General features: G+C 35.7%; 1 protein-coding gene across 1 annotated transcript in view; it reads left to right on the forward strand.

Moving 5' to 3' along the window:
* The window catches only part of LOC131067706 (cytochrome P450 720B2), a 57,384-nt gene extending 32,397 nt beyond the window's left edge, over positions 1–24,987 (forward strand). The window contains exon 9 of the mRNA XM_058002828.1: positions 24,868–24,987. Coding sequence (XP_057858811.1) covers positions 24,868–24,964 — 97 coding nt within the window. The 3' untranslated portion in view covers positions 24,965–24,987. The remainder of the gene's footprint in view (positions 1–24,867) is intronic.
* The last annotated feature ends 433 nt before the right edge of the window (positions 24,988–25,420 follow it).

A 25,420-nucleotide genomic window follows, 5' to 3' on the forward strand; every position in this document is an offset into this window, starting at 1 on the left:
AGCTTGTATCAGTAGGAATACTAACTTCAACTCCATTATAAGGAAATTTCAAGCACTGATGATATGTAGATGGTACTGCTTTCATTTCGTGAATCCATGGCCTGCCTAGTAAGATGTTGTATGAAAGAGGAAGGTCAAGGACCTAAAAGATAACATCTCTTTCTACAGGTCCTACCCTGATTGGTAATAGTACCAAACCTTTAGAGGTTCTTTCTTCTTCATCATAAGCTTTGATCATTATTTTCTTTGTTGGATCAATCACATTTTCAGAAAATCCCAGCTGTGTCAGTAGATTGTAGGTACATATATTCAACCCAATGCCTCCATCTATCAAAACACATTTAACTCAGTGTTTATGGATCATAGATTTGATGTGTAATGGTTGATCATGCGGGTGATTCAGTGAGTTGTCATCTTCTTCAGAGAATGTGAGGTAATGAGGTGAAGTTAGGTGACCCACCATAGATTGAAATCTATCTACATCTAAATCTTTAGGAATATTAGTAGTGAGCAAAGCTTTTTCCAGGATCTTTCTATGAGTAGAAGAGATCTTAAGCGGTTCTAACAATGGAGATTTGAGTGTTAGTTCTTTTTAATTGTTCAATGATGCTATAACCAGGAGAGGATGATGAAGCCAGTTGCTTAGATTTAGTTGTGAATGTATCCGTTTGTTTGTTTAAAGAAGTTGGTAGATTTGATTTTGTTTGAGAAGGAGTTGAAAAACTATCTCCTTGGAGAGTAACCTTCTTTTGAGTGCAGGTCAAAACATTGGCAGTTTGTGCTTGATTTTGTTTATTTGTGATTATGATCACATTGCAATATTCAGGTTGGGAAGATTCAATCATGTTGATCATGTTGTCATTGTTAGTGTAGGTATAATTGACTTTAGCACCTCCCTTGGATTCCAAGGAATCACCTTATTCATAAGCAGGTAGGGGATCTTTCAAAGCCTTGTGATCAACATTAGTTGTGTGATTTCCAACAATGATTTTTCCAACATCGATGAGATCTTGAATTTCATGTCTGAGCTTCATGTAGTTGTTTGTGGTATGACCCTTGTTTCGATGGTATTCACAGTATTCGTTTTCTCTCCACCATTTTGGTTTAATTTAGGGATCATATGGTCTAGAATTATCTGGCAATGTTATCAGATCATTTACCAATTTTTTTTTAAAAGCTAATTCATATGATTCATCTAGAGGAGTAAAATCACGTTTAGGCTTTGAAAGCCAAGGTTTCTCTTTAAACCATTCTTTTGATTTTTTTGGAGAATTTTCCGCTGCAGTTTCAGTTGCTTTGAGTGCTTGTGTGCTGCTAGCCAGGTTAAATATTGTGGATTTTGATTTTGATTGAACAATATCTACCACTCCATCATTAACAACATTTCTATTGTTATCTTTGCCGTATTTTCAGTATTTGTTCTTTTCTTTAGAACTAGAACCTTGCGATGTTTCTTTCTAAAGTGATATATCTCCTTTCTTTATGAGCACATATTCCATTATGAGGGCACTATATACCATTTTGTTGAATTAAGGGTACACTTGCATTTGGATACTATATTTCAATTCAGGGATTAGGTTATTGATGAAGATATCCATCTTCTCAAAATCTGGAATAGGCCATGAATATCTAGAGAAGATATTTCTCCAACGTTGAAGAAAAGTAAGAAAAGGTTCTCATGTTTTCAGTTTAGTGTTGCAAAGATCGATCATAGTGACTGGATGACAAATGTTATAGGAGTACTGTTGTAGAAACAGTTGGATTAACTCCTCAAAAGTTTTGATTCCCATAGGTAGGCTTGAAAACCATTTCATAGCTTTCCCTCCTAAACTTCTCAGGAAATGGCGCATGAGGTATGTTTGTTCATGCATAAATTCCATATATAAAGCACAAAATTCTCTGACATGGTCTCGAGGATCTGCATTCCTGTCATATCTGTCAAACTTAGGCATCTCTACTTTTGAGGGAAATGGAGGCATGTAAAGGATTTTGTCAAATAAAAACGGGCATATTGTGTCCAGAGAATATTGCTTTGATGATTTATCTTTGTTTTTTAGTTCTACGAATTTAGTCTGTAACACTTGCAATCGTTTGTTTACCAGGCCTAAAGGTGTCTCTTCCTCTTTAGTGATGAGGGTTTTGATGTTATAATTGATAGGAAGTTTGGTGCCTTGCTTTGCTAGCTCTTGAAAATAGTCTTCTTTTTCTCTAGCCATGATGACTTTCATCATCTTTCGGAAATGCTTATAGTTTAGACATTTATTTATACTAGTTTCGGAATGTTCAAAAGCTACGGATTCATCTGATGAAGAATCACTGTCAGTGGCATGATTGCTAAGGTTGTCATAAGTATCTTGTTTAGTAGCTTGTCTTTCTTTCCTCTCTCCAGACATGGTAGAAGATAGGGGTTGATAAAAAAATGGTAGATTAAAAACTAGTATTTGTGATGATGAAGGTTTATTTGGAATGAGTTCTTCTACAAAGAATGGATTGTCTTGTGATGAAAAGGATGCCCCTTTACCTTTGTCAGTTTTGTTGTGAGAACTTCTGGTTTGAATAGGCATTTACAACCGATGAGACCAAGAGCTAGATGTGATGCAGAAGTCAAGATCAAATTAAAGCTAGTTGTTCGTTTAACGCATTGATTGAGAGAAGTAACTAAGATCTGGTCTGGTTTTAGGAACAATCTATCCTTTGTAAGATGTTATCTAAGTTATCTTAGGTTTGATAAGATGTTGTTTGAACTAGCTGAGAGATGATTGACAAAATCGTGCAACACCACAACAGGGGTACACTATCAAGATTGTTTATGCTTAGAATTACGATGTCTAGTTTTATGCTCATTGTAGACTGATTTGAGTAGGTTTGACTATTTTGACGAAAAGAACAGGAATTCGTATGACATAGTTTGTAGGTACAGATGGTAGTTTAACAATTATCAAATGATAAAGACAATATTTCATATGGGTTGCTGCTTGATTTCATATGACAATTGGGCAGACTCCAGACAATAATATGTTGAATGTTATGTATTTTTGCATGACAAACTGTAAGAGACTAGACGACAGTTTATCAGACTCGTACAACATAGTTTGTAAAGCTAGACGACAAACTATTAGGATCAATGAAAGCTTGTATGACAAGATGTATCTAGCAGGACGAGAATTAAACAGACTCGTACGACGGAGAATTGGACAAAAACAAAATTCTGAGAGGTAGAGTTTGTGAACAACTGACGACTACCAGTTTTTGATAAGGACTGATGTTTTGATGGCTGACAGAGACCAGTTTGGACATAGACAAAGTTTATCACTGAATTGTTTGATTAGTTTTGTCTAGTTTTAGTATTTCAGTTTTAGTTTCTGGGGTGAAAACACCAAAAACATGCAAGATGTATAATAATTCCAATCACAACATGCTAACCCTACAAAAGTTGGCTTATAGAAGAAAACCTTTGCTTGCTGACTTAGGTACACACCCAATAGCTAATCAGAATACAGTCACCGAGTCTCGAGCAATGGATTATCAATGCTGTATTAGCTGACTCCAAGTGCTAATGGGAGCTCGATATGGCAAGTGTCTTGGGAGAGTTACTATCTCTCTTGCACAAAGATTATCCCCCTTTCAGAGGTGAACCAGGTAGCTTCTATCTTATATTTCTTAGTCAAGAATTCCGTTTGAAATTACCCCTTGAAGTCATGCAAGCATGATTGAGGCCTATAGCCTGACAAGGTACCGAAACAAGTTGTAGTCACGTAAACGTGATTGAGATCGTCAGGCCCTACAAAATGCTCGATACGAGAGATCTCAAAGAGAAAACTCAAATAATCCCATCCTCTGAGACTTTAATCACAAGAGGCCTATTTATTATAGTGAGTTGGAATGCTCGGGTCCATCTGTACTCACTTGGGTCATTCTCACAGGGTGATTACTTTTTCCCACTGTGATAGGCTTGCTAAAGGTATACAAATCTCAAAATTTAGAAAAAGCTTTGAGGGTCTAGATTTCTGATTGTCTGTAAAAGACAAGAGCATACTCTCCTACCTCTCCGATTTTTCTAAAAACATGAAAGATAGATTTTTTCTTTAACCAGATAGCAATTTAAGTGCCTATAAAAAAATAAACTTTAAAGAAAACACGAAGTTTGGTTGATTTTCTTTTAGGCAACCTACAAAAACAACGCATCAAAAGTCATGTTGTTTTTTGATTCTTTGATAGGCGTATGTTTGATTGATAGATTCTTTGTCAAGCATCCTGCAAGAAGTTGGTTAGGCTATAAAAATCTCAGGTAAACAGAAGACAAACCATGGTTAGCATCAACATTAGTATAATCAAATTTTAATTCACGAAAAACCTTGGCAAGTAAACTATTTTTGAAATGATAAAATAGAAATTCGTACGACAGATTATACCTTATCCCACGAGTATTCTCACAGACCCGAACAACAAAACACAAAGTCGAATTATCAGAGTAGAAACTCGTACGAGCTCCTTTTTTGATCCGTATGATAAAACAGAGGCCTTGACAGAATGTCGTACGATGAAGGAATTGAACTCAAACGATATTTAGCAGAGACATGTAGGATAGAAAAAAAGTAATTTTGAGGCCGAAGTATTGAAATTCGTGCCCCATGGTGGCTGCCAAAAATGTGTGTGAAAAGTGGATTGGTATCTGTATCTGAATACACAACACTTCAATTAAGTCATTAGATGCATGGTTAGTAAATCAATAATCAATGAATAATAAACCATTACAAAGAGACCTATTGCCTTCTAGTAGATCCGAGTTTAGATTGCTCTCAGATTGCTAAGCTATCTAGTGACTAGATGACACCTAAATGAAGGATTTTTAATCTATATGCGCATGAATATGAGCTAAATGAATGCAAGATTTAAGCTAGCTATGCAAGATTTAATCTAACATGATTTAAGCAATATATGAATATTTAAGCTAGATGATTTAATGAAGATGAAATAACTAATATGCAATATCTCAATGTAAATTCTTAATGAACCTAGAGTAAAAACAACATAATAACAATATATTCTCGAGGATCTTTGAATGAGAGATGAGAGCCCAAATTTATAGAAAATTAAGAAAGAAACCAATTATGGCTGAGATCAAATGATGGTGAGTGGTCAAGATTTTCCAAGAGGAAGCACAATTCAAGTGAATTGATGTGATTAGCTGCTTTTCTCAGTTTTAAAAGAAATTGAACTAAAATTAAGATAAAATTAGAAAAAACTGATTTATTCTCTATTTCATTCAATTTTAATATTTTAATTGCTTTCTCTGAGATTATTAATCAATTTTTAATTTGTTTTTCAAGATTATCTCCAATTGATTTCTTTTCTCAAATTTTAATTCTTTTTTGGTCAATTAATTCCTTTTTTGATGATTTAATGGCAAATTGATTGATTTATTTAAATATGCTAGGATATTTAATAAAACAAATGGGATAATTGTTAAAAATGATTTACTTGGAATGATCAATTAATTAATTAAATATTTAATTAATTCAAAGTGATTAATTTGCCATGTGAAATTTGATGATTTAAGAAATTAATTGTGTGCTCAAGATTAAATTAATTGCCTTTGGTTAGGACCTTGGTGATAGAATCGTGATTAGGGGGCCTATGGTTTAGATGACTATTTTTAGGGTATTACACTATGCATAATGAGTTTTTGTTAGAGAGATCAAGTATTATATTAACAAAGTAATGAATTTGCAAGGCTACTTTGATGCATTTTATTCCTACCTCTAGGAGGTAGAAACTTTTTGATGTGCACTCTTCTAATTATATGTTAATTCAAGATTCTAATAGATTGAGGTTATCTAACATGCACATAAATGACTCAAGCATCTTAATTATGTCTCTTGGAGGTTGAGACGTACAAATGGGTCATTGTGCATTTCACTGTATCCTCTTTAGCATTAGAAAGAGTTGTTCCTCCCCCTTTTAACAAATGTTGAAAGGTGCCTATGTGCTCAATGGGTCTCTTAACTTGTAAAAATTGCCAACATTCATGAAGAAAAATGAAAAAATGTCATTAGTGAAATGATTACTCATTGAGATAATCTTAAGATGACTTAAAACACAACCATCATATCCCATAAAAATAAATACTGGCCAAATACACCTTAGAAGCCTCTAATTACTTAAAAGTTAATACTGTCCTCTAGATGTCAAAGGAAATTTGGTCATGTGCATTGACTGCTATAATTTGGAGTGCAAAAGAGGGAATGTACCTGACAGTCCACTACAATTTTAAGAACAAAGAGACTCTATGGCACCGAGAGGTTGCAACCGTAGCCTATGTTGGCCATAATCCCTGTTGTAGCAATAATGAGATGTGAGGTAACAATTATAAAATTTGGATGAACTCAAAGAGACATTTACAAATACAACCTACCCTTTATAATACCTAATTGAGAAAAGGGACGCAATGCAAGTCCTTGTACCAATAATGTCTGGTAGATAGTAAAAAACTAGAACTATAAATTCCATATAAAAGTGGTTAGACTTAAAATGATAAGGAAAATTAAAAAATGCTAAAGAAAATGTCAACTAATAAAAAAACTTGCAAGGATGAGGCATATTCACAACTTTTGCAGTTGCACCATGGATATCAGCACTAGAAGCAACTCATAGTGTTAGTGTACATACAAGACAATATGGGAGTTCATCCATTATTAAAATATAGAATTCATTCATTATCACATAACGTTCATTAACACATAACATTCATTAACATTCATTAACACACAACGTTGATCAATATTCATTAGTTCACGTATCATTCATGAACATTCATTAGCACATAATTACATTCATTAACACATAAAAATTAGTCATTATCAAATAAGGTAGATTACAATCATTTTTTTTAAGCTATGTAAAAACTAAGTGGAGTATCGTTTTATTCATCATTTCTCCCATCTTCAGTTGTTCTACCCTCTACTCTTGATCTCGATGTATTCCTAGTCCTCTACAGAGGATGAGGACACTGAACCAAAGGGGGGTCCTTTGCAATAACAAAGAAATGGGTTAAATTTAAAACATTTTTTATTATTGTTCCAAGTATTTCCTTAATTTAAAGAACATTACTGTGGAACTCTTTACCTGATGGGGTGACATCATCTTCCACATCATTTTGTCTAGCCTCAACCTCAACATGTTAAACACTCTCTAGATCCTCTAGAGTTGAAATACGAAAGGTTACATTAATCAATACACCAATTGCAATTAAATTTGTTTAAAGGAATAAAAATGGTCATCTTTACCTGATTGGGGAACATCACGTTCCTGATGTTGTCTACTTGGATCATGCTCCACTTGGTTACCATCGACTACATGCTCTAAAATATTAACAAAAAATGTTACATTAATTACTACACTAATTACACTTTAATTAAGATGTTTAATTGTAGTAATAATTACATAAAAAAAAATTGAATAGAAAATGAATACCTCCACTACTAGAATGCACATCCGGACCTTCATGTCTAGGTTGTGTTCCATGATTAACAGGCTGCATTCCAATATCATGCACATTGTTATCATTGCTTGCTTATTTAAAAAGAATATAGTTACTTTATGTTGGAACTTAACATCAAATAGATTATTGGTAAAGTATTCAATTTGAAATCATTTTCATTTCGCTTATTTATCTTTGTGACGGATGCATCAAAATCTCGTGTTTGCCCACTCAATTCTCGTAGCCATTCAACCACGGATTTATAGCCTTGCCTGTAGGTAATTCTCTTGTCATCTTCTGTGGGCGCTCTATTCAATTCAGAGCTCTGCATTTTTGTTTAGTATCGTGAATTTTTCTTGTATTGTTTGATAAAAAAAAATTGTTTGCAATTTATAAATATTTTGATGCGATATTTCATTTATTGATTCTTACAATTCGTGCGACAAGTTTCATAAAACCACCAGACCCAAGTTTGTGTTGTCCGTGCTTTTCTTGTCTTGCCTTGGTTGCCTTTGATGTGTCATTTAGTCTATGAAAATTTTGAAATATGTTAGATTATATAAATATAAAGAGTAATTAGTACATAATTACATTCTTAATAGTATCACATACCTTCTTCTTAGCATCTGGTGGTTCATTTCCTTTTTTCCTTTCAATTCTCTCCTTCGCATCCAAAATCAGGTCCTTCCACTCCCTCTCTGGAATAATGGGGGGACGCTCATACTTTACGTTCTTCTCTAAATGTGTCTTGTATTGGTCCCTCACATACTTTACATATGTGCTAGCTTTTTCAAGGAGCTTGGTTTTGTCGAATGTGTCATTTTCAAACAACCCAACCATATGGTTTGTGAGTTCATCTCTTAACTTTTTTTCTTGGTCATTCCACCTTTAAAGCAAAAACAAACCTGTTAGATTCACAAATAAACTGAAGCCACATTTGATATAGTTCAAGAAAAGGATCAAAGGAAAACTATTATAGCAATGATATGAAATCAAAATAGTGGATTAGGGTTAGGTCACATATGATGTTCCACCTTTTACGTATAGTGGGCCCAAATATCTGCAATGCAATGTCATTAAGATTTTTATAAAAAATATCATTTCCTGCAAAAAAATCATGGGATCATTAGCCCAAAATGAGTGATTAGTAAGTAAATTACAATTAGACTATATATAATAATAATTTTAAAGTATCTGGAACCTTCTGTATATTTAAGAGAGTCAATTCTTCGTCGCTCACCACCAATGTGGCCTGCAACATTCTCCTACTAGCAATACGGAAAGATCCAGAAAATAATGGTATGTTATCAATAGCAGTCGCCTCTGGCGCATCCTCATGTGCATCTCCTGCTACAAAAAATCAATCCACTGTGAAATGCCCCCAAGAAATAACGCTTCAAGAGAAATAAAAACATAAAGAAAGAGAGTAATGTAGATGTCAACTTGAAGAGAATGAGTAGTGACAGTAGAAGTCATACAAAGTTAGAGACCAAGAGTTGTCAGTCAAACCAAAAGCCCTAGATCCATAGATGATACAAAGAGCGGTCAAATAACTCTTCACAAGTGTAGATAGTTAGCAAATCACAGTGATGAAGGTTTTTTTAGTGGTGAGATAATCAAAACAATATGAGAAAACACTTAGATAAGAGATCATTTTTAAAAGATGACAAGGATGCCATCAGACTCATTGTATGTGACAATAAGGACATTCACTATTGCAAAGACAATTGTGAGTAAGAATTTTTGTATCAAATCAATATAAATACTCTTATTCTTAGTGCAGAAGTCATACACCTAACCCAATATTCATAGTGATAAAGAATCCTTTTAACGTTAGCAACATAGAGGATATAGACTATCAAAGTTTCAAACAGTGGTAGGCATGCATTCAAGGTAGCTCAAATAGAGGAGATTTGATAGAGCACAAGCCATGATAGAAACCTAGAGACAAATCCCTATATCAGTCATAGTTAAGAAGGATAGTGCTCTAACAAGTTCTAATGATTTGCTTGAATTGATCAAAATATAGTTGCATTATTAGCCGATAGGCTACATTTTGTATGGGGTTTTTAGTAGTCATTAGAAAAGGTCGAGTCATCAAATGAAATTAATGGGGCCGGTTTTCATAGTCATCACATAAAATTAGTGGGTTGTCACAAAACTAGTGTTTTTGAATAGTTGTCAGATGAGACCAAATCTTCAAACAAAATTAAATCTTTGAATCATTCAGATCTCCAAATTGGATCTGATTTCCTCACCTCATGCCTGGAAATAACAAAATCAAATTTTTGAATCATTAGATCTCCGAATTGGATCTGATTTCCTCACCTCATGCTTGAAAACATATTTTAAATTGATTTTGGGTTCGCTTTGCATAGAATTTGTCCAAAAAAATAATTGTGTTTGAATTTGGTTGCTATGCTTGGAGTAAATAAAGAACTTGGCCAGAAAAATAGATGTGCACAGTGTTTTGATTTCTGAAGGCTGTTGTCCCTGTGGTGATAAATTGCAACTAGGCTATAACCTTTCTTGTGGTTGTAAAGTAGCTGGACAATTTAAGAATCACCAAAAAATAGTTTCAAGGGTGAAAATAAGCCTTGTCAGAAATATTTAATATGTTCAAATTTGATCAGCCTCAAAAGATTTTGTGGGCAAAGATTGCACAGGTTATTGGTTTATGATTGCATGCCCAATGGTTGTTTGAACTCCTTCCTCTCTAGCCGTAATTTTGAAAACCAAGACTAGACACTCCACTGGAAAAAAGCCGATTTGGTACTGTCATAGACATTGCAAGAGCCTTTATTTATGGTGATGTCAAGCCTAATAACATTCTTCTAGATGTCGATTTTCTCTCCAAAATTGGGAGATTTTGGATTGGCAAAACTTTTGGGTAGGGATTTTAGTCATATGCTAACAAGAACAAGAGGAACAAGAGGGGATCTCTTCTCATCCAATCACTCCCAAGGTTGGCATCTACAATTTTGAAAATAATATTAGGATGAAGAAATCTCGACCTTAGCATGCAAGAATCATTTGAGTACTACTTTCCTGCCTAGGTTGCAATGAAGATTCGACAAGGGAGCATGATGAAGTAGGCACCGTTTAACTATCAATTTCAATGCTTTCAAGAAGAGAAACAATGCAAGTTGCACTTTTTTCCCCTTTCACATTCCTCTCCTACTCGACCTCTAGGTCTACTTCTTAATTTTTTTAATTTTCAATGTTTGCTTCACTCAATGGGTTTACTCGGGATTCATTCATTTGATGTTTGAAGTTTTTGTGTGTGTCTCTCCTAGTTATGCTCTCAAAGAAGGAATAGTACCGAGAATATAGTTGATCTTTTGTTCTCCTTTCAGCATCAAGTATGGATTAAAATTCAATATCCACGCATTTCCACTTCAATATAACATTTTCTCGTTAAGCCCAAGCCCTTGTGACCAATAAACCGAAATGAGACAATTTTGTGTTGCTCACAATCCAAGTAACAAAATGGTTTATTTTTGAAGGAAGTAATATATTTTTATTAATAATCTTCAATCCCAATGTTTCACATTAATAGTTAGAAGGCAATGTTGGGTTTGTTATTTTTTAAAATGTCCCACCTAAAGGTTCTGAGTTTCTAACAATGATTAGAATATTCTTGTGTTTTTGAGGTTGTGTAGCTCTTTAGCAAGGTTTTTGGCTTTTGGTTTAGTTTTGTAAATGGTTCATATTTCATAGTCAGAAGATTCACAATTGGCCAAGGATTGAAAAATATGCATACTTTTCCTCTTAGTGCATGTTCAAGTTTGGCATTTTTAAGTATATAATGTATTAAGGTATAATCAAATTAGGTGTTCACTAATAATTGATATCATCAAAGAATGACAAATATTGATCTAAAATAATTTTTCTCGTAGGGCTTCATATATTTTTTTACTTTTGGAAACAATTGTATTAAGAGAAATTAATTGTTCTTTATTAGTGTGTCAGCTATTCACAGTTACCATGTTAATTACAAACCTATTATTTTGTGTAGGTTTTGTCAGCTAAAAGGTACTGAGGAATTCTCATCTTGTATGGTAGACAAAGTTAAAGATAATAAGGTAGAAGAATTTAATCTTGACAACAAATTCATTCTATAATTGAGAAGGTTTACTAAATTCAACAAGAGCTTGATAATGTAGGTGAAACATATTTTTTCGGGGCTTTTATTTTTATTTGAGCATCTCTTTTTAATTATAAGGTAAAATTGAATTATGAATTGAAGTATTTCCATTTAGATGGTACAACTGTTCGGTAAATCTTCATTGCTTTATCAATTAGACATATCCAATTCTATGTGCAATGCAAGTAAGCTTTGTGCTACTATGATCTATGGTTATGTAAATTGTATAGTTTTATGACAAACTAAGTTTCACAATGATGGAGGTGGAGAAAAACAATAATGAGATACAAAGATATATGTTTTTTTAGTGTGCATCTCTAATTTGTTATTCACTTTAATACACTATAAAAAACATTTATTCTCGTTTAAATTTGTGTTTTTTAAAAGTCGATAAAAATGAGTCAGAAGTTCTTGTTTTTAAATGTTTCTATTTTGTCATCTAATATAGACAAAGATCCACTCATTATAGAAAACATAAATTCTTTATCAATATTTTTTAACTCTTCAACCACATGAGTGCTTTATAGAAAATATAAACTCTTCAACCACATTAGTGCTTTTAATGCTTGCTTCTTTTCATTGATTTTTAATTTTTAATTTTTAATTTGTTGGTGTAAATAAATATTCATTTTGGATATTATTACACTTACTTAAGTTAACTTAGGATAATGCATCTTTTCGTAGTTTGGATTTGAGACACTTAGGGAAGTGTGCCCTTAGGGATAGAGCTTGTAGGAGAAATTCCACCTTTTGTGGTCTTATTTTGCTGTTACACTCCACATTCGATGGGTCATCCACCTCTTGTGGAATATTATATTATTTCTCCTACCTACCCTTAGTATTTCTTACCTACCCTTGTTTCTCATTGAGCCACATGTCATATTTGTGTGCTCATACATCCATATGGCCTTGCCTATATAAGCAGGCCTCTATTCATTGTATTGGTTAATCCAGTTGATCATTTTTGCATATTGATGAGAATACAGTTTGTTCTTGTCATTCTATTGTCTCTTTTATGCTTTTCATTGTGCCCTTGATCTTGGCAAAATCCTACATGGTATCAGAGCTATTGGGGCTTCATTGATCAGTTTTTGGAGACATTGTGGAAGGCTTCTACTTTGGGGATCTTCATTTTTTGGGGGCGTCATACAGCGATTTGGACATCACCGTTGAATCCGGGAGGCCGTTTCCATAAATTTTGACTATAAAGTCGACCTATTTTGGTGATAATTTTTTTTTTTCCCCATTTTGGCTATTATCGTATAGATTTCAATTTTTTTTTTTTTTAAATAAATTTATTTTTCAAATTTTTTTTTCGAAAAATTAAAAAAATCAATTTTTTTTTTGTTTTTTTTCGTTTGGGGGTCTGCAGACCCCCCCTACACTGTACCTGCTTGTCGCGCAGGTGTTGCAGGTGCCGCCTGTACCCTTTCTATAGGTCCCGCTGCCGCCACCGTGCTCCCTCCCGCCGATCGCTCTAAACGCCGCGCCGCCGCTGCAGAATGCCCCGGCCCGTCGTGCCCATCTACCCAGCGCCGCCGCCGGCCAGAGACCTCCGACGACCGCCCAGACACCTCCGACCGCCGACGAAACCAGACCAGCCACCGCCTCTGGCGATTGTCCAGTCACCTCCGGCGACCGTCACACTGACACCCAGTTAGCATATCGACCCCGCAACGTGGCTCTCAAATAGTCCTTTGTATGTCACATCATCACACCATGTCGACCGTACGATAGCATAGCCAACGCGCCACACAGTCCGTCTGTATAGTGCCACGTCATCATCTATAATGTACAGTCATCTACACAGTTAGCAGTCTGTACAGTACGGACGCCCAGTCAACAGGGAGGTGAAGTTTTTGCGATGGTCATACGACTGTCAAATTTAACATAGTGACTTGCTAACGTCAGTGCCACATCAACACTTTTTGAAATTTTTTTGACCCCTCTCCATTGGGCTTTTCAGTTTTGCAGTCCAACTTTGAAAGGCCATATCTTGCTCATTTTTGCTCCTTTTTTGTGCAATTTTTTTTGAAATGGGCTAAAATTTCATGATCTTCATAGTGGTGTGGTTATTTTCTAATTTTGGTGCACAGGTTTTTTAGAATTTTTGGATTCTCTTAGTTGTACCTGTCCAATCCGTAATTCTGTAACTTCAAAGGCCTTGTTTGAGCTCATACGACCTCCTTTTCAGGCATGGTTTTTTTTGAAAGTGCTTATTTTTTTGTCTACTTTCAGAATCTATGATAAGATTTTAGAGATTTTGAGTGGAAATTGTACTTTTAGATATTGGTCTTATTTGGCCTATTAGGTACTTGTAAATTGCTTGGATCTTAGTTAGATCTCTTGCATTATCAGTTTGAGACTCTTTTGGACTTATTGAGGCAGTTGTAAAATTGTAAATCAGAAGTCCACTTTGCCATTTTTTGCAAGTGGCCCATTGTATACGCACTACTTATAAAGTGCCAAAATCATCACATTTGGGGGGTTGTCTTGTGTGATTGTGCCTCTCTTTGTGCTCTTTCCATTCTTGTTGCAATGAGTCCTAACAAATTTCCACCTTTAACTCCACATAATTATGCATCATGGAAAATTAAAGTATGGAGTAAATTAATGGAAAAGGGTCTCACACACTACATAGATGGAACAATAGCAGCAGCACCTGATCCTAAGGCTGATCCAAATGCTCAATTAGAATGGCTCACAAAAAATTGCATGGCTCTTGGAACCTTACGCAAGTATGTATTAGATGACCTCATTTTTCACATTGAGAAGTGTAAACAATCAAGGAGGCTTGGGATATGTTTCAGAAATTGTATGGACAAATTGATGAAATAAGAGGCTATTAGATTGACAATGAGCTCACCAACTTAGATCCCAAGAGTTTTGATACAATCCAAGATTATGTCACCAAAGCAAATGAGCTAAGAGCAAAGCTTAAGGATTGTGGAATTGACAAAAAGGATGCTCAATTGATATTCAACTTGTTGGATAAGCTTGCACTAGAATATGCAGCATTTGTGTCTAGCTTCCAAACTCATCGTTTGACAGTGGGGAGTTCTTATGTTATGCCTTCATTTGATGCTTTCATAGAAATGTTGATATTGGAACAAACTAAGTTGTTGAACATGGGGTTTCTCAAGTCTTCAAAGTCCAAGGCTTTGGTAGCAAATCAAGGAAATCAAGGAAGTCAAGGCAAAGATTCCAACAAGAAGAAGAAGCAATCCAAGTCTAAGCCACACCGGGAAAAAGGACAATCATCCTCTCCATCACAAGACAATTTTACATCCTCTTCCAAGAATGGGACACCACCTAAGAAGGATAAACCAACTTGTGCATATTGCAAAAAGTATGGTCATGATGAGCATCGATGCCACGCAAAACAAGTTGATGAGTTAACCAATCTTCTCAAGAAAAACAACATCAACTTGCCATCTGCCTACACAAAGATGGATTCATCTCCTTCCTCTTCCTCACAGTCTAAGGGAAAAGGGTAAGCATTTGTGGCTAAAACAGGTTCTTCACAGCAATGGATACTTGACTCGGGTGCCTCATATCACATGGGTTCTACAAAGGAGCAGTTTTCTTCATTGGAACCATCTAAGGTACCTCACATTTACATTGGTGATGACACACAAGTAGAGGTTGAAGGGAAAGGTTCAGTTGACATGGATGATGGAACATTTGAGAATGTTCTCTATGTTCCTAACTTGTCTACCAACCTTCTCTCCATCTACCAAATCACTCACTATGGGAATGGGAAAAAGGTTGAGTTTACACCAGATTCAGTTGTGGTAAAGGAACTTGATGATGATGCCTTGGTAGCAGTGGGACAAGTCAATGACAACTCAAGGCTTTATTCATTTTCCCACTTTGTGCCAAGTTCACCTTCTAGGGCCTTGCTTACTCATTCAAATTCAGAAAGTAAGCTTTGGCATGAGCGGTTTGGTCACCTCAACTATCGCTATCTTCAGTAGCTAAGCACTAAAGACATGGTCACAGGTCTACCTCGAATCAGTTTTTCAGAGGGTGTATGTTCAGGTTGTTCCATGGGCAAGCATCTCGAAGAGAAGTTTGATAAAGGGAAAACTTGGAGAGCTTTGGAAGTTCTTCAACTTGTTCACAGTGATGTAGCAGGTCCATTTCCAACACCTTCATTTAGTAAGGCCCGCTATGTTCTTACCTTCATTGATGACTACTCCCGCTTCACTTGGGTCTACTTTCTCATTCATAAGAGTGAAGTATTTGATAGATTTCAGGACTTCAAGACTCATGTGGAAAAGCAATCATGGAAAGTGGTCAAGATTCTTCGCACAGATAATGGCAGGGAATATGTGAACAAGAGACTTGAGGATTTTTGTACATTTGAGGGGATTGATCTTCAACATTCTGTTGCATACACTCCACAGCAGAACGGGGTTGTAGAATGCAAGAATAGAACTCTCAAAGAAATGGCTAGCTATATGATACATGCATGTTCTCTTGATCCTGCCTTTTGGGCAGAGGCTATCAGTTGTGCCACACACATCCAGAATCGGGTTCCTCACAAAGCTTTGCAAGGTATTACTCCTTTTGAAGCTTGGGCTGGTAGGAAACTGATTGTGAGACATTTCAGAGTCTTTGGGTGTCTAGCATGGGCTCACATACCTCCGCAGAAACGCAAGGCATTGGAACCACAGAGTCGGCCTTGCATATTTGTTGGATATCTTGAGGGTGTTAAGGCATACAGATTGATGGATCCAGAGAAACATGAGGTATTCATTGAGAGGAGTGTTCACTTTGAGGAAAGCTCTCCTAGCTTAGCCTCTTTACCTCCTCCACCTTCCTCCATTGTGGATAGTGATGTTAGTGACTGATGAGACTCCTACAACTCCGACTCGCAAGGTAACACCTCCACAAGGTCCACTTGCAGTTGAGAAGCTTCATTCTCCACCTCCACCTAGACCTCATTGGGCTCGACAGACACTTGAGTCTGCGGGTTCTCTTGTTGGGGATCCTTCAGATACACGGAGAACTCGATCACAACATCAGGATCTTCCACATGCATTCATTGCTACCGCTTCTGATCCACAGGCATTTAAGGAAGCATCAGGGGTTCCTGAGTGGGACCAAGCTATGGAGGAACAGTATAGTTCCTTGATGAGGAATAACACATGGGATCTAGTCCATCTCCCTAAGGGGAGAAAGATGGTTTGATGTAAGTGGATCTATCAAACCAAGTTTGCAGTGGATGGTAGTGTGGATAAGTATAAGGCTCGGCTTGTTGCAAAAGGTTTCTCACAGGTTGCAGGTGTTGACTATACTGAGACCTTTGCACCCGTAGCCAAGATGAACTCCATTCATTTGACACTTGCTATTGCTGCAGCTCATGGTTGGGCTGTACATCAGATGGATGTGAAGAGTGCTTTTCTTCATGGTGATCTTGATGAGGATATTTATATGGAGCGGCCACAGGGTTTCATCTAGGACACTTCCTTGGTTTGCAGACTAAGGAAATCTCTCTATGGCCTTAAGCAAGCCCCCAGGGCTTGGTATGCCAAGATGGATTCCTTTCTTCTCTCTGTAGGGTTCACCAGGTGTCATTCTGATCCAAATGTCTACATTTTGCGACAGGATGACTCTCACTTGATACTTGTGCTCTATGTTGATGACTTGATCATTACAGGGAGTACTTCATCCATCATTAGCAGGGTCAAATCTGCTTTGCATGACAGATTTTCTATGACTGACTTGGGTCTTTTGCACTACTTTCTCGGGATAGAGATTTCACAGTCACCTTCTGGGATTACACTATCGCAACCCAAGTATGCTCTTGATCTACTTGCACGCTTTCATATGGTTGATTGTAAGCCTTCCCTGACTCCCTTTCTTTCAGGAGTCAAGCTTGAGGCTCAGTGTTCTTCTCCACTAGTTGATGCCACTTTGTATCGTCAGCTTGTGGATAGTCTCATCTACTTAACTCATACATGCCCTGATATTTCATTTGCAGTTGGCATGGTTTCCCGCTTCATGTAGGATCCACATGAGCTTCATTGGAAAGCCGCCAAACGCATCCTTCATTACATCCAGGGTACACATCACTATGGGATTCACTATGCAGCAGGCACAGGACTTCGCTTGGTTGGTTACACAGACTCTGATTGGGTTGGCGATCTAGTTAATCGTAAGTCTACTTCTGGTTACAGTTTTCACCTTGGTTCGGGACCCATTTGTTGGTAGAGCAAGAAGCAACATGCTATTGCTCTCTCTTCGATTGAGGTTGAGTATCGAGGCGCTGTTAACGCAGAGACTGAGACCATTTGGCTCTAGCAAATCCTCACAGAGTTTGGATTCACTACTCCACGACCGACAGTTCTACATTGCGACAATCAGAGTGCTATTGCAATCTCGAAGAACCCGGTCCAGCACCAGCGGACCAAACACATCGAGATTCATATGCACTATATCCAAGAGCTCATCCAGGAGCAGGTCATTGATTTGCAGTATTGTCCTACAGTAGAGCAGGTTGTTGAATTGTACCAATATAGCATGGATCAAACAATTGTTGGAAGGTATGAATGAGACAGTAATCGAGCCAGTAACTATATTTTGTGATAATACAAGTGCTATTAACATTTCAAAGAATCTGGTAATGCACTCTAAGACAAAGCATATTTCTATAAAGTATCATTATCTAAGAGAAGAAGTTCAAGAAAAGAAAGTTGTGTCGGAATATGTTAGCACAAAGGAACAAATTGCATACGTCTTTACAAAGCCACTGCCAAGGGACACTTTTGAGTATCTCAGAAGTAAGTTAGGGGTCCTACCCCTATCTAGTACTCACTGATAGAGTTCAGTGAAAGCATCAAATCTATGACTCTACAAAATACTATTTGTGAGTTGATGTTGATTTACACACTTTAGAAGATTGTCTAAAGTTGTGCAGGAAATAGTGAATGAAGACAAGTTGCTCTGACCGAGACTAAGATGATACATTTGTATATGTTTTAACAGTAAGGAAATTATTTCACAGGGGAAGTAATCATGAATTAGTTTTACTTTTGGCATTGTTGCCAAAGGGGGGGAAGACTAATGACAGGGGGAGAAGATTACAGGAGAAGAATATAGCTCAAGGATGACAGGAGAATAATTACACGCAGTTCGAATCAATTGGAATAAATCAAGTTGGTATTGCCATCAATGCCAAAGGGGGAGATTGTTGGCATTACAATAAGTTTGTTGGTATGATGATATTGAGAAGGTTGTTGGAGACTAATGATATAATTGATAAAGGATGATTACTATCTTAATAATATTATTTTGTCATTGATGTCAAGCAATTGATTTTCTGATTCAGTATGATGTTGCCATATCTTAAAGAGTATGTTTTGATGAGTATAAATATGTCGGTAAGTGACACAAAAAGAATATGAAAATGAAGGGGAGTAATAAGTTATTCAATCGGAAACTATTACCAAGTTAGACAGTGATGAGATTATGATATTTTTATTGTTTTGATATCATATATATGTGTATTCGAAGATTGAATAAGAAGGAGAAAAGATTTCATGCAACAGAATGAGTAAAGGTTTGATACTGTTCTATTTCATCAAGCAAGGAGCTAGTCGGTAAACACCAAGGTTATCAGTGTTAGTTAAAGAAGAAAGAAGTTACCGAGTGTCTTCAGCAAGCAAAGCTACCAAGATAGTAACCGAGACAAATGCAGAATGTCTACCAAGTAAAGTTTAGTATTTACCGAGTATCAACTAAGTAGTAACAGAATGCATTGGATGAATAAATACATTATTAAATGAAGGATGCCAATGAGCTGGAGATTTATAGAAGATTGGAATGTCATGCAAGAATTTTGTTAAGGATCAATGGAAATGAAAATTCAAGAGTTAGATCTACAGCACAGATTGAACGGTCATAACCAAGCACAAGTACCAAGGAAGGAATACAAGTTTCAAGGCAAGATAAAATGTTTTTTAGTTCGAAGGATTCAATGAACCTAGTCAAGTTTGAACATCTGATGGCTAAGATTAATCATGGGAAATGTGATTAAGGAGATTAAGCAGTTAGGAATTGCTTATAAATAAAGAAAAGTTGATGAACAATGTATGCGGGAAAATAGAAGAGTAGTGATACTGCAGAGGTGATTACCGAGTACAGAAGATTGAAGATTTGATTGAAGAATGGATTGAGAAGCCCAACAAGGAGGAAGATAAGTCTTATGACAAGATTATTTTGAGCACATAGAGTCTGCTTTAACATTTCAGATGTGAAGTTATAGATATATTTTATTACTGTTATTTATTTTTGTAAGTGATAGGAAATCTCTTAACCGAGTGGACCTAATAGGCTTATTTGTAAATCCTCTAGCAAGGTAATGAGTGTTTGAAATCCTTTGACAAGGTCACTTCTAACAAAGTGCAAGATGTAATGCCCCGTCAGGAACCCTAAAGGAAAACATCATAACCTATGCAACTAAGGGTGAAATAATTTTTATTTATTCTTATTAAGTGCATGAATTAAACCTTAGCACATCTAATATCATAGCGGAAGTATAACACCTGAATTTCCTAAGGGTTACCAATGAATATTACTTTGTAAATTAAATATTTAAGATAAAATTTCCACAATGATAGAATTTAAAATACTTCAAGCAATCATATATTATAAAAGAATTAAGTAATTGAAATAGCATACATTACAATGTTTCTTTGCTTACAATATTCAAAAATACATGTTTTCAAAAAAGAAAATTACATCATGAGCTAAGATTTTACAAAATGAAAGTTACATAAAGTTTCTTTTCAAAACCTCTAGTTTTCAACTGAATAATGGTTAGGAGAAAGAGCTGGTACATGAATCACGAACCAAGAACATTAGCGAAGTCCTTCCTTGCCTGAAGATACGTACCAGTACATCTGATGGGAAGTGAAACTACCACCCGACCATGTGATTCCAAAAGGAACCACCCCACTGTGCTGGAGATAGTAGATAACCCTCAAGCAAGCAAAATGAAACAAGAACGAAAGGACTACAAGACTCCACTTACATTCATGTGACCCAACTCAAAAAACACTAGTGACTCTAAGGAGAAAGTGTCATCGCATGTCTTACGGTGGATACCATGGTACAACCTCCATAGGTCCCAGCCCCCACCCTGGGTTATCCTGGTAACCTCTCCCAAACCTCCGATTCCAACTAAGACTCATGCGGACCTTACCAATCCTCTCACGAAGACAAGGTGGTAAGTTTGCCATTCCAGGCCTTCTCGCTACATTATGAGCCCTGTACTAGCACTCACCTATGTGCGAGGCACATTATTTTATTTAATTTTTATTCTACCCTTCCCTAATCATTTATTAGATTTTCACTTTCTTAACCAACTTCCAACGGGTTATCCTATCACCACTTCGGGCACGACCCTCGCTCGAAAGCTACTCTCTCTCTTAGGACACTATGGGTTAGTTCTATCTACAGAACTCTGTGGCGACATAGACAGCCATACCCAATTTTGACCTTCCTCGGATGAAAGATACATAATTACTAACCTAAGGTTGACCATTACGAACAACTCACAGTGGCTCATTTCCTTAAGGTTATACATCTAAATAACTGGCCAAAACACAGTACACAAGACATACTGACAACATGAATCAATGTACTTAGTTACGACCACCATATAAACAAGGTAATCTTACGTACCAACACTTATCACAAAATTAACTTGCAATACGAATATACGTTGTCAAGACATGAAGAACAATTTGGTCGGTATAACACAAAATTTTACACTTATTAACATTTTTTTAAAGTTCAATTACTCATGTTAACTACTATAGGTATGCAACCTCAATAATTTCCACTTATACTATAGACTAAGATTAAAATAGATATATTTATTTCATCAAGGAAGCCTTACAATAAGACATAATACATTTCTTCATAGAATAATGTCTTTATTTTTATTTTTATTTACACTAGAGTGTTACATCATTCTTCCGGAAAAAAATAGAGAAGTGCACTCATCAAACTCTACATGATCTAAAGGAGTATATCCTTCAGTCTTGCTTTCACTCAGGGGAAAGTACCCCACAGACTCATTATCACTTAAGGGGGTATACCCCTCTGACGAGTCAGAACTTATAACTATCGGCTTTTCTGGCGAGCACTCTAGCTTGGGTTCTTTTCCTTTCTCAATGGTAGCTTCTTTAGTTGGACTCTGAATAGGAACTTTTTCTATCTCTTTGCTCTCTTCAGGAGCTGGGTTCTCTTCAGCAGGGTTGTCATCCACAACGGGCTTGACAGGTGTCAAAGAATCTTTCTTGACTTTCAAGTAGTGAGCATAACCTGCCATAGATTTGCGTGTTGTTTGTTTAACTCGTACCATCTCTGTAACGTATCAATAGTAAACTATTACTTCCCAGACTTCCCTAGAGCTACGTCTAATAAATCTTAATAACTAGGTTTTGAACGCAACCATAATTTTCTTCCATATAATAACAAGTGTGCAATTTGAACTTAAACACTATTCCGTTTCTATAGTCCTAACGTAATCACAACTTCTACTATATGATTTTATTTAACAATCCCTAATGATAACTAAAACATAACCATAACTATTTCATAAGCAAGACAATAAACATGACATATAACAGAGATTGTAAATATTGATGATCGTAAACTAAGAAATTCCTGACCTATTGAAATGTTGATCAATGTGCAAGACCTTAATGCCCTTTTGCTGATAAATGCACCTTGCTTGCGATCCTTTTCACCAATACTTTCCAACTCTATAAAAAAAAACAACTCTCTTGATACTATCAGAACAATATCCTCTCTACTAAAAAAAACAATTCTCTAACTCTATTCTTCTTTCTACAATCCACCGTCCTTCCTTGGATGCTAAAAATGACTTGTCTCCCTTTCCTCTCTACTCTCATCCCTATTTATACTAAAAATCATCCATCGCTTCTCCTAAATCTGGGGCTTATTATTAGTTATCAACTAAAAGTCTTTTACCTCCAGCTCTTCTTGTTCCTCCACGTAATGAGTCCATCTCCAGTTAACTATAGCTCTTTGCGCTCCTTGATCGAGGTTATAGCAATTATCAGTTGGGTGGAGAGATCGATATATTGATTCAAACACTTATGTGTTTGCATTCAGCGAAATGTGTGTTTAATCTGCCAGGTCTTGAGTCAACTAAGGTTTATGTTTTAGTCTTCACCTTACGTGCCAGTCTATTTCCCTCCTAAATCGGCCAATCTGTAGCTAGATGCAAACGAACTGCAGCTCGTGGAAAAACTGGATGTGGAAAAGTGGTTGTTTATCGCTTTGAAACAGCGAGAGGGCGAGAGGTGTCATTGTTGACTGCAGTGTTAATGGAGGAAACCTCTCATTACCCGCTGACTGCAGTGTTGATGGAGTACGTGGTATATGAAGGAGGAGGGTAGTCGGTGGTAATACCGACCCCTCCCTCTATTAAGGGGGGTGGTCGATATTACCATCGATCACCGTTTACCTAATTCTTACTATAACCCCTGCCACCTCATATATAATCTAATTTGTTTTATTTGTTTAATATAATTTCATTATTATATTTTAATAATTAATTAATAACTTTCATTTTAATATTTAAACATTAATCTTCCTAGCAATTTTACGTTTAAATATATAAATATATACTTTGTTTTCAAATGCTTATAACTAATGACCCTTTTTTTATATAGATTTATATTCGAACAATCGAATTATATATATATATATATATATATATATATATATATATATATATATATATATATATAACTTGTTTGAAAGGCTTATTAAATATAATATCTCTTTATAATTCTAACTTTATACATGCATAATCCAAATACACAATAATCCAATGGGCGATATCAACTACTGATAATACAATCACCTTATCTTAACTCCAATAACTACTTATAAGTGACTATTGCCCTCCGAGTATATTATGTCCTTACATATATTCAAATGATCGAATTGCAAATATCAAGCTAACAAGTTGATAAAATTCATATCAACTCATACCAAGATATTAACTCATCCTTTATAAACAATATTAAGTCACTAGATCACTTGGTTCTTTTTCCTCCAATTACCAAAACTACTCTGTACTCTTACAGATGTAATAAATGTAACAATTACCAATGACATACAAAAATTGGGAACACTAGACACACAAACTGAGCAAGCATCATGCGACTTTTATAAAGATCAAACATTAAAATATGAAGACAAAACCAATTGACAAACGACTAACTGAAGGCACTCACCCGAGTGTAACTGACTAAAAATAGGGTCAACTACTATCTCCTTCACTTCCATCAGAAAATATAAGGCACGCTCAGACCTGTGTAGCCAGGTGGAGACGATACTCCGTACCTACCTGGTACTTGTACCTGCAACATCTTGCATCACCGACCACACATGCATATATATAGTGCCTTATAGACCTGTGTAGCCAGGTGGAGACGATACTCCGTACCTACCTGGTACTTGTACCTGCAACATCTTGCATCACCGACCACACATGCATATATATATATAGAAATTTCAACATACACACCGATGAAGGAGAATCGCGACGTTCCCTATCTCACCGAGATGAGTGAAGGAAAATCATCCCCTTGCATCCCATACACTCATAGATACACAACACACAGTGCATAGATGAAGTAAAGCGTCAGTACGTAGCAATGAACCATATAATGCCATAAAACATAAGTACATAATTACTGCAAATAAATCATATATCTCATAATTAGATAAAACATGGAACAATGTTATATAATTCTGAATAACAAATGATAATGTATCCACTGAGAATAACAAGAACAAAATATCAGTTTAAACGAGTAGGGGTACTACACAAGATTCTGATAAATCTGAGGGAAATCCCTTGACCGGGTCACATCTAGCAATGTGTTTATGTAATCTTTAACAGGATTGGCTTTTAACCGAGCATACTCTAGAAGAGTATATTTTCTTTATGGGTTTGAAATCCCACAGTGGTTTTTCCCTATTTGGGTTTCCACGTTAAATCTAGTGTTAAATGTGTTTTGATGTTTCAAGTTTATCAATTTATGAGTTTGAATGATTTACAGTCATAATTGCATATCAAGTAAGCTCTATCGAGGTTGAATCTGAAGAATATATTGAATTGTAAGTTTATTTGATTCACCCCCCCCCCCTCTCATCTAACTAATAGACCTACTATAATGAATAGGTGGGAGCCGCTAGAAGCTTCTAGTGCCATATACTTTCCTTTTCCTAGTATGGAAAAGGGATATCCAATTCGTCTACATTCTCGATCACAAGAATGAGGAGAGCTCAATATAGTTCTCCACATTTTTTATTATCTTGTAATATGTTGAATTTTTTAAAACTACAATAATTACATAAATAAGACAATATCAGTTAATGTTGTTTTTTAAATTGATTTTTATATGTTATAAATAGATAATTAAGAATAAAAGATTACTAATAGTTGTCCTTAAAATAATTAATTTAATTGTGTTAGTGATGTCACATGCATTCTATTTCATTATGATTGACATTTTAGTTTGCTCTTTTATTGCTAATTTTAATAAATATATTCAAATATTTTTAATTTTTAGGATTTAAAATATGTATGATTAAATTATTTTAAGATAATATATATCAACTTAAACTATTTTATTTTCTTTAATATTTTATCATTATAAAACAAATAATTTAAACAATCTAATTATAATAAGACAATATATTTATATTTGATATATTTGATATATTTCAATTAA

Source organism: Cryptomeria japonica, chromosome 2 (assembly GCF_030272615.1).
Source record: "Cryptomeria japonica chromosome 2, Sugi_1.0, whole genome shotgun sequence".
Taxonomy (NCBI): domain Eukaryota; kingdom Viridiplantae; phylum Streptophyta; class Pinopsida; order Cupressales; family Cupressaceae; genus Cryptomeria; species Cryptomeria japonica.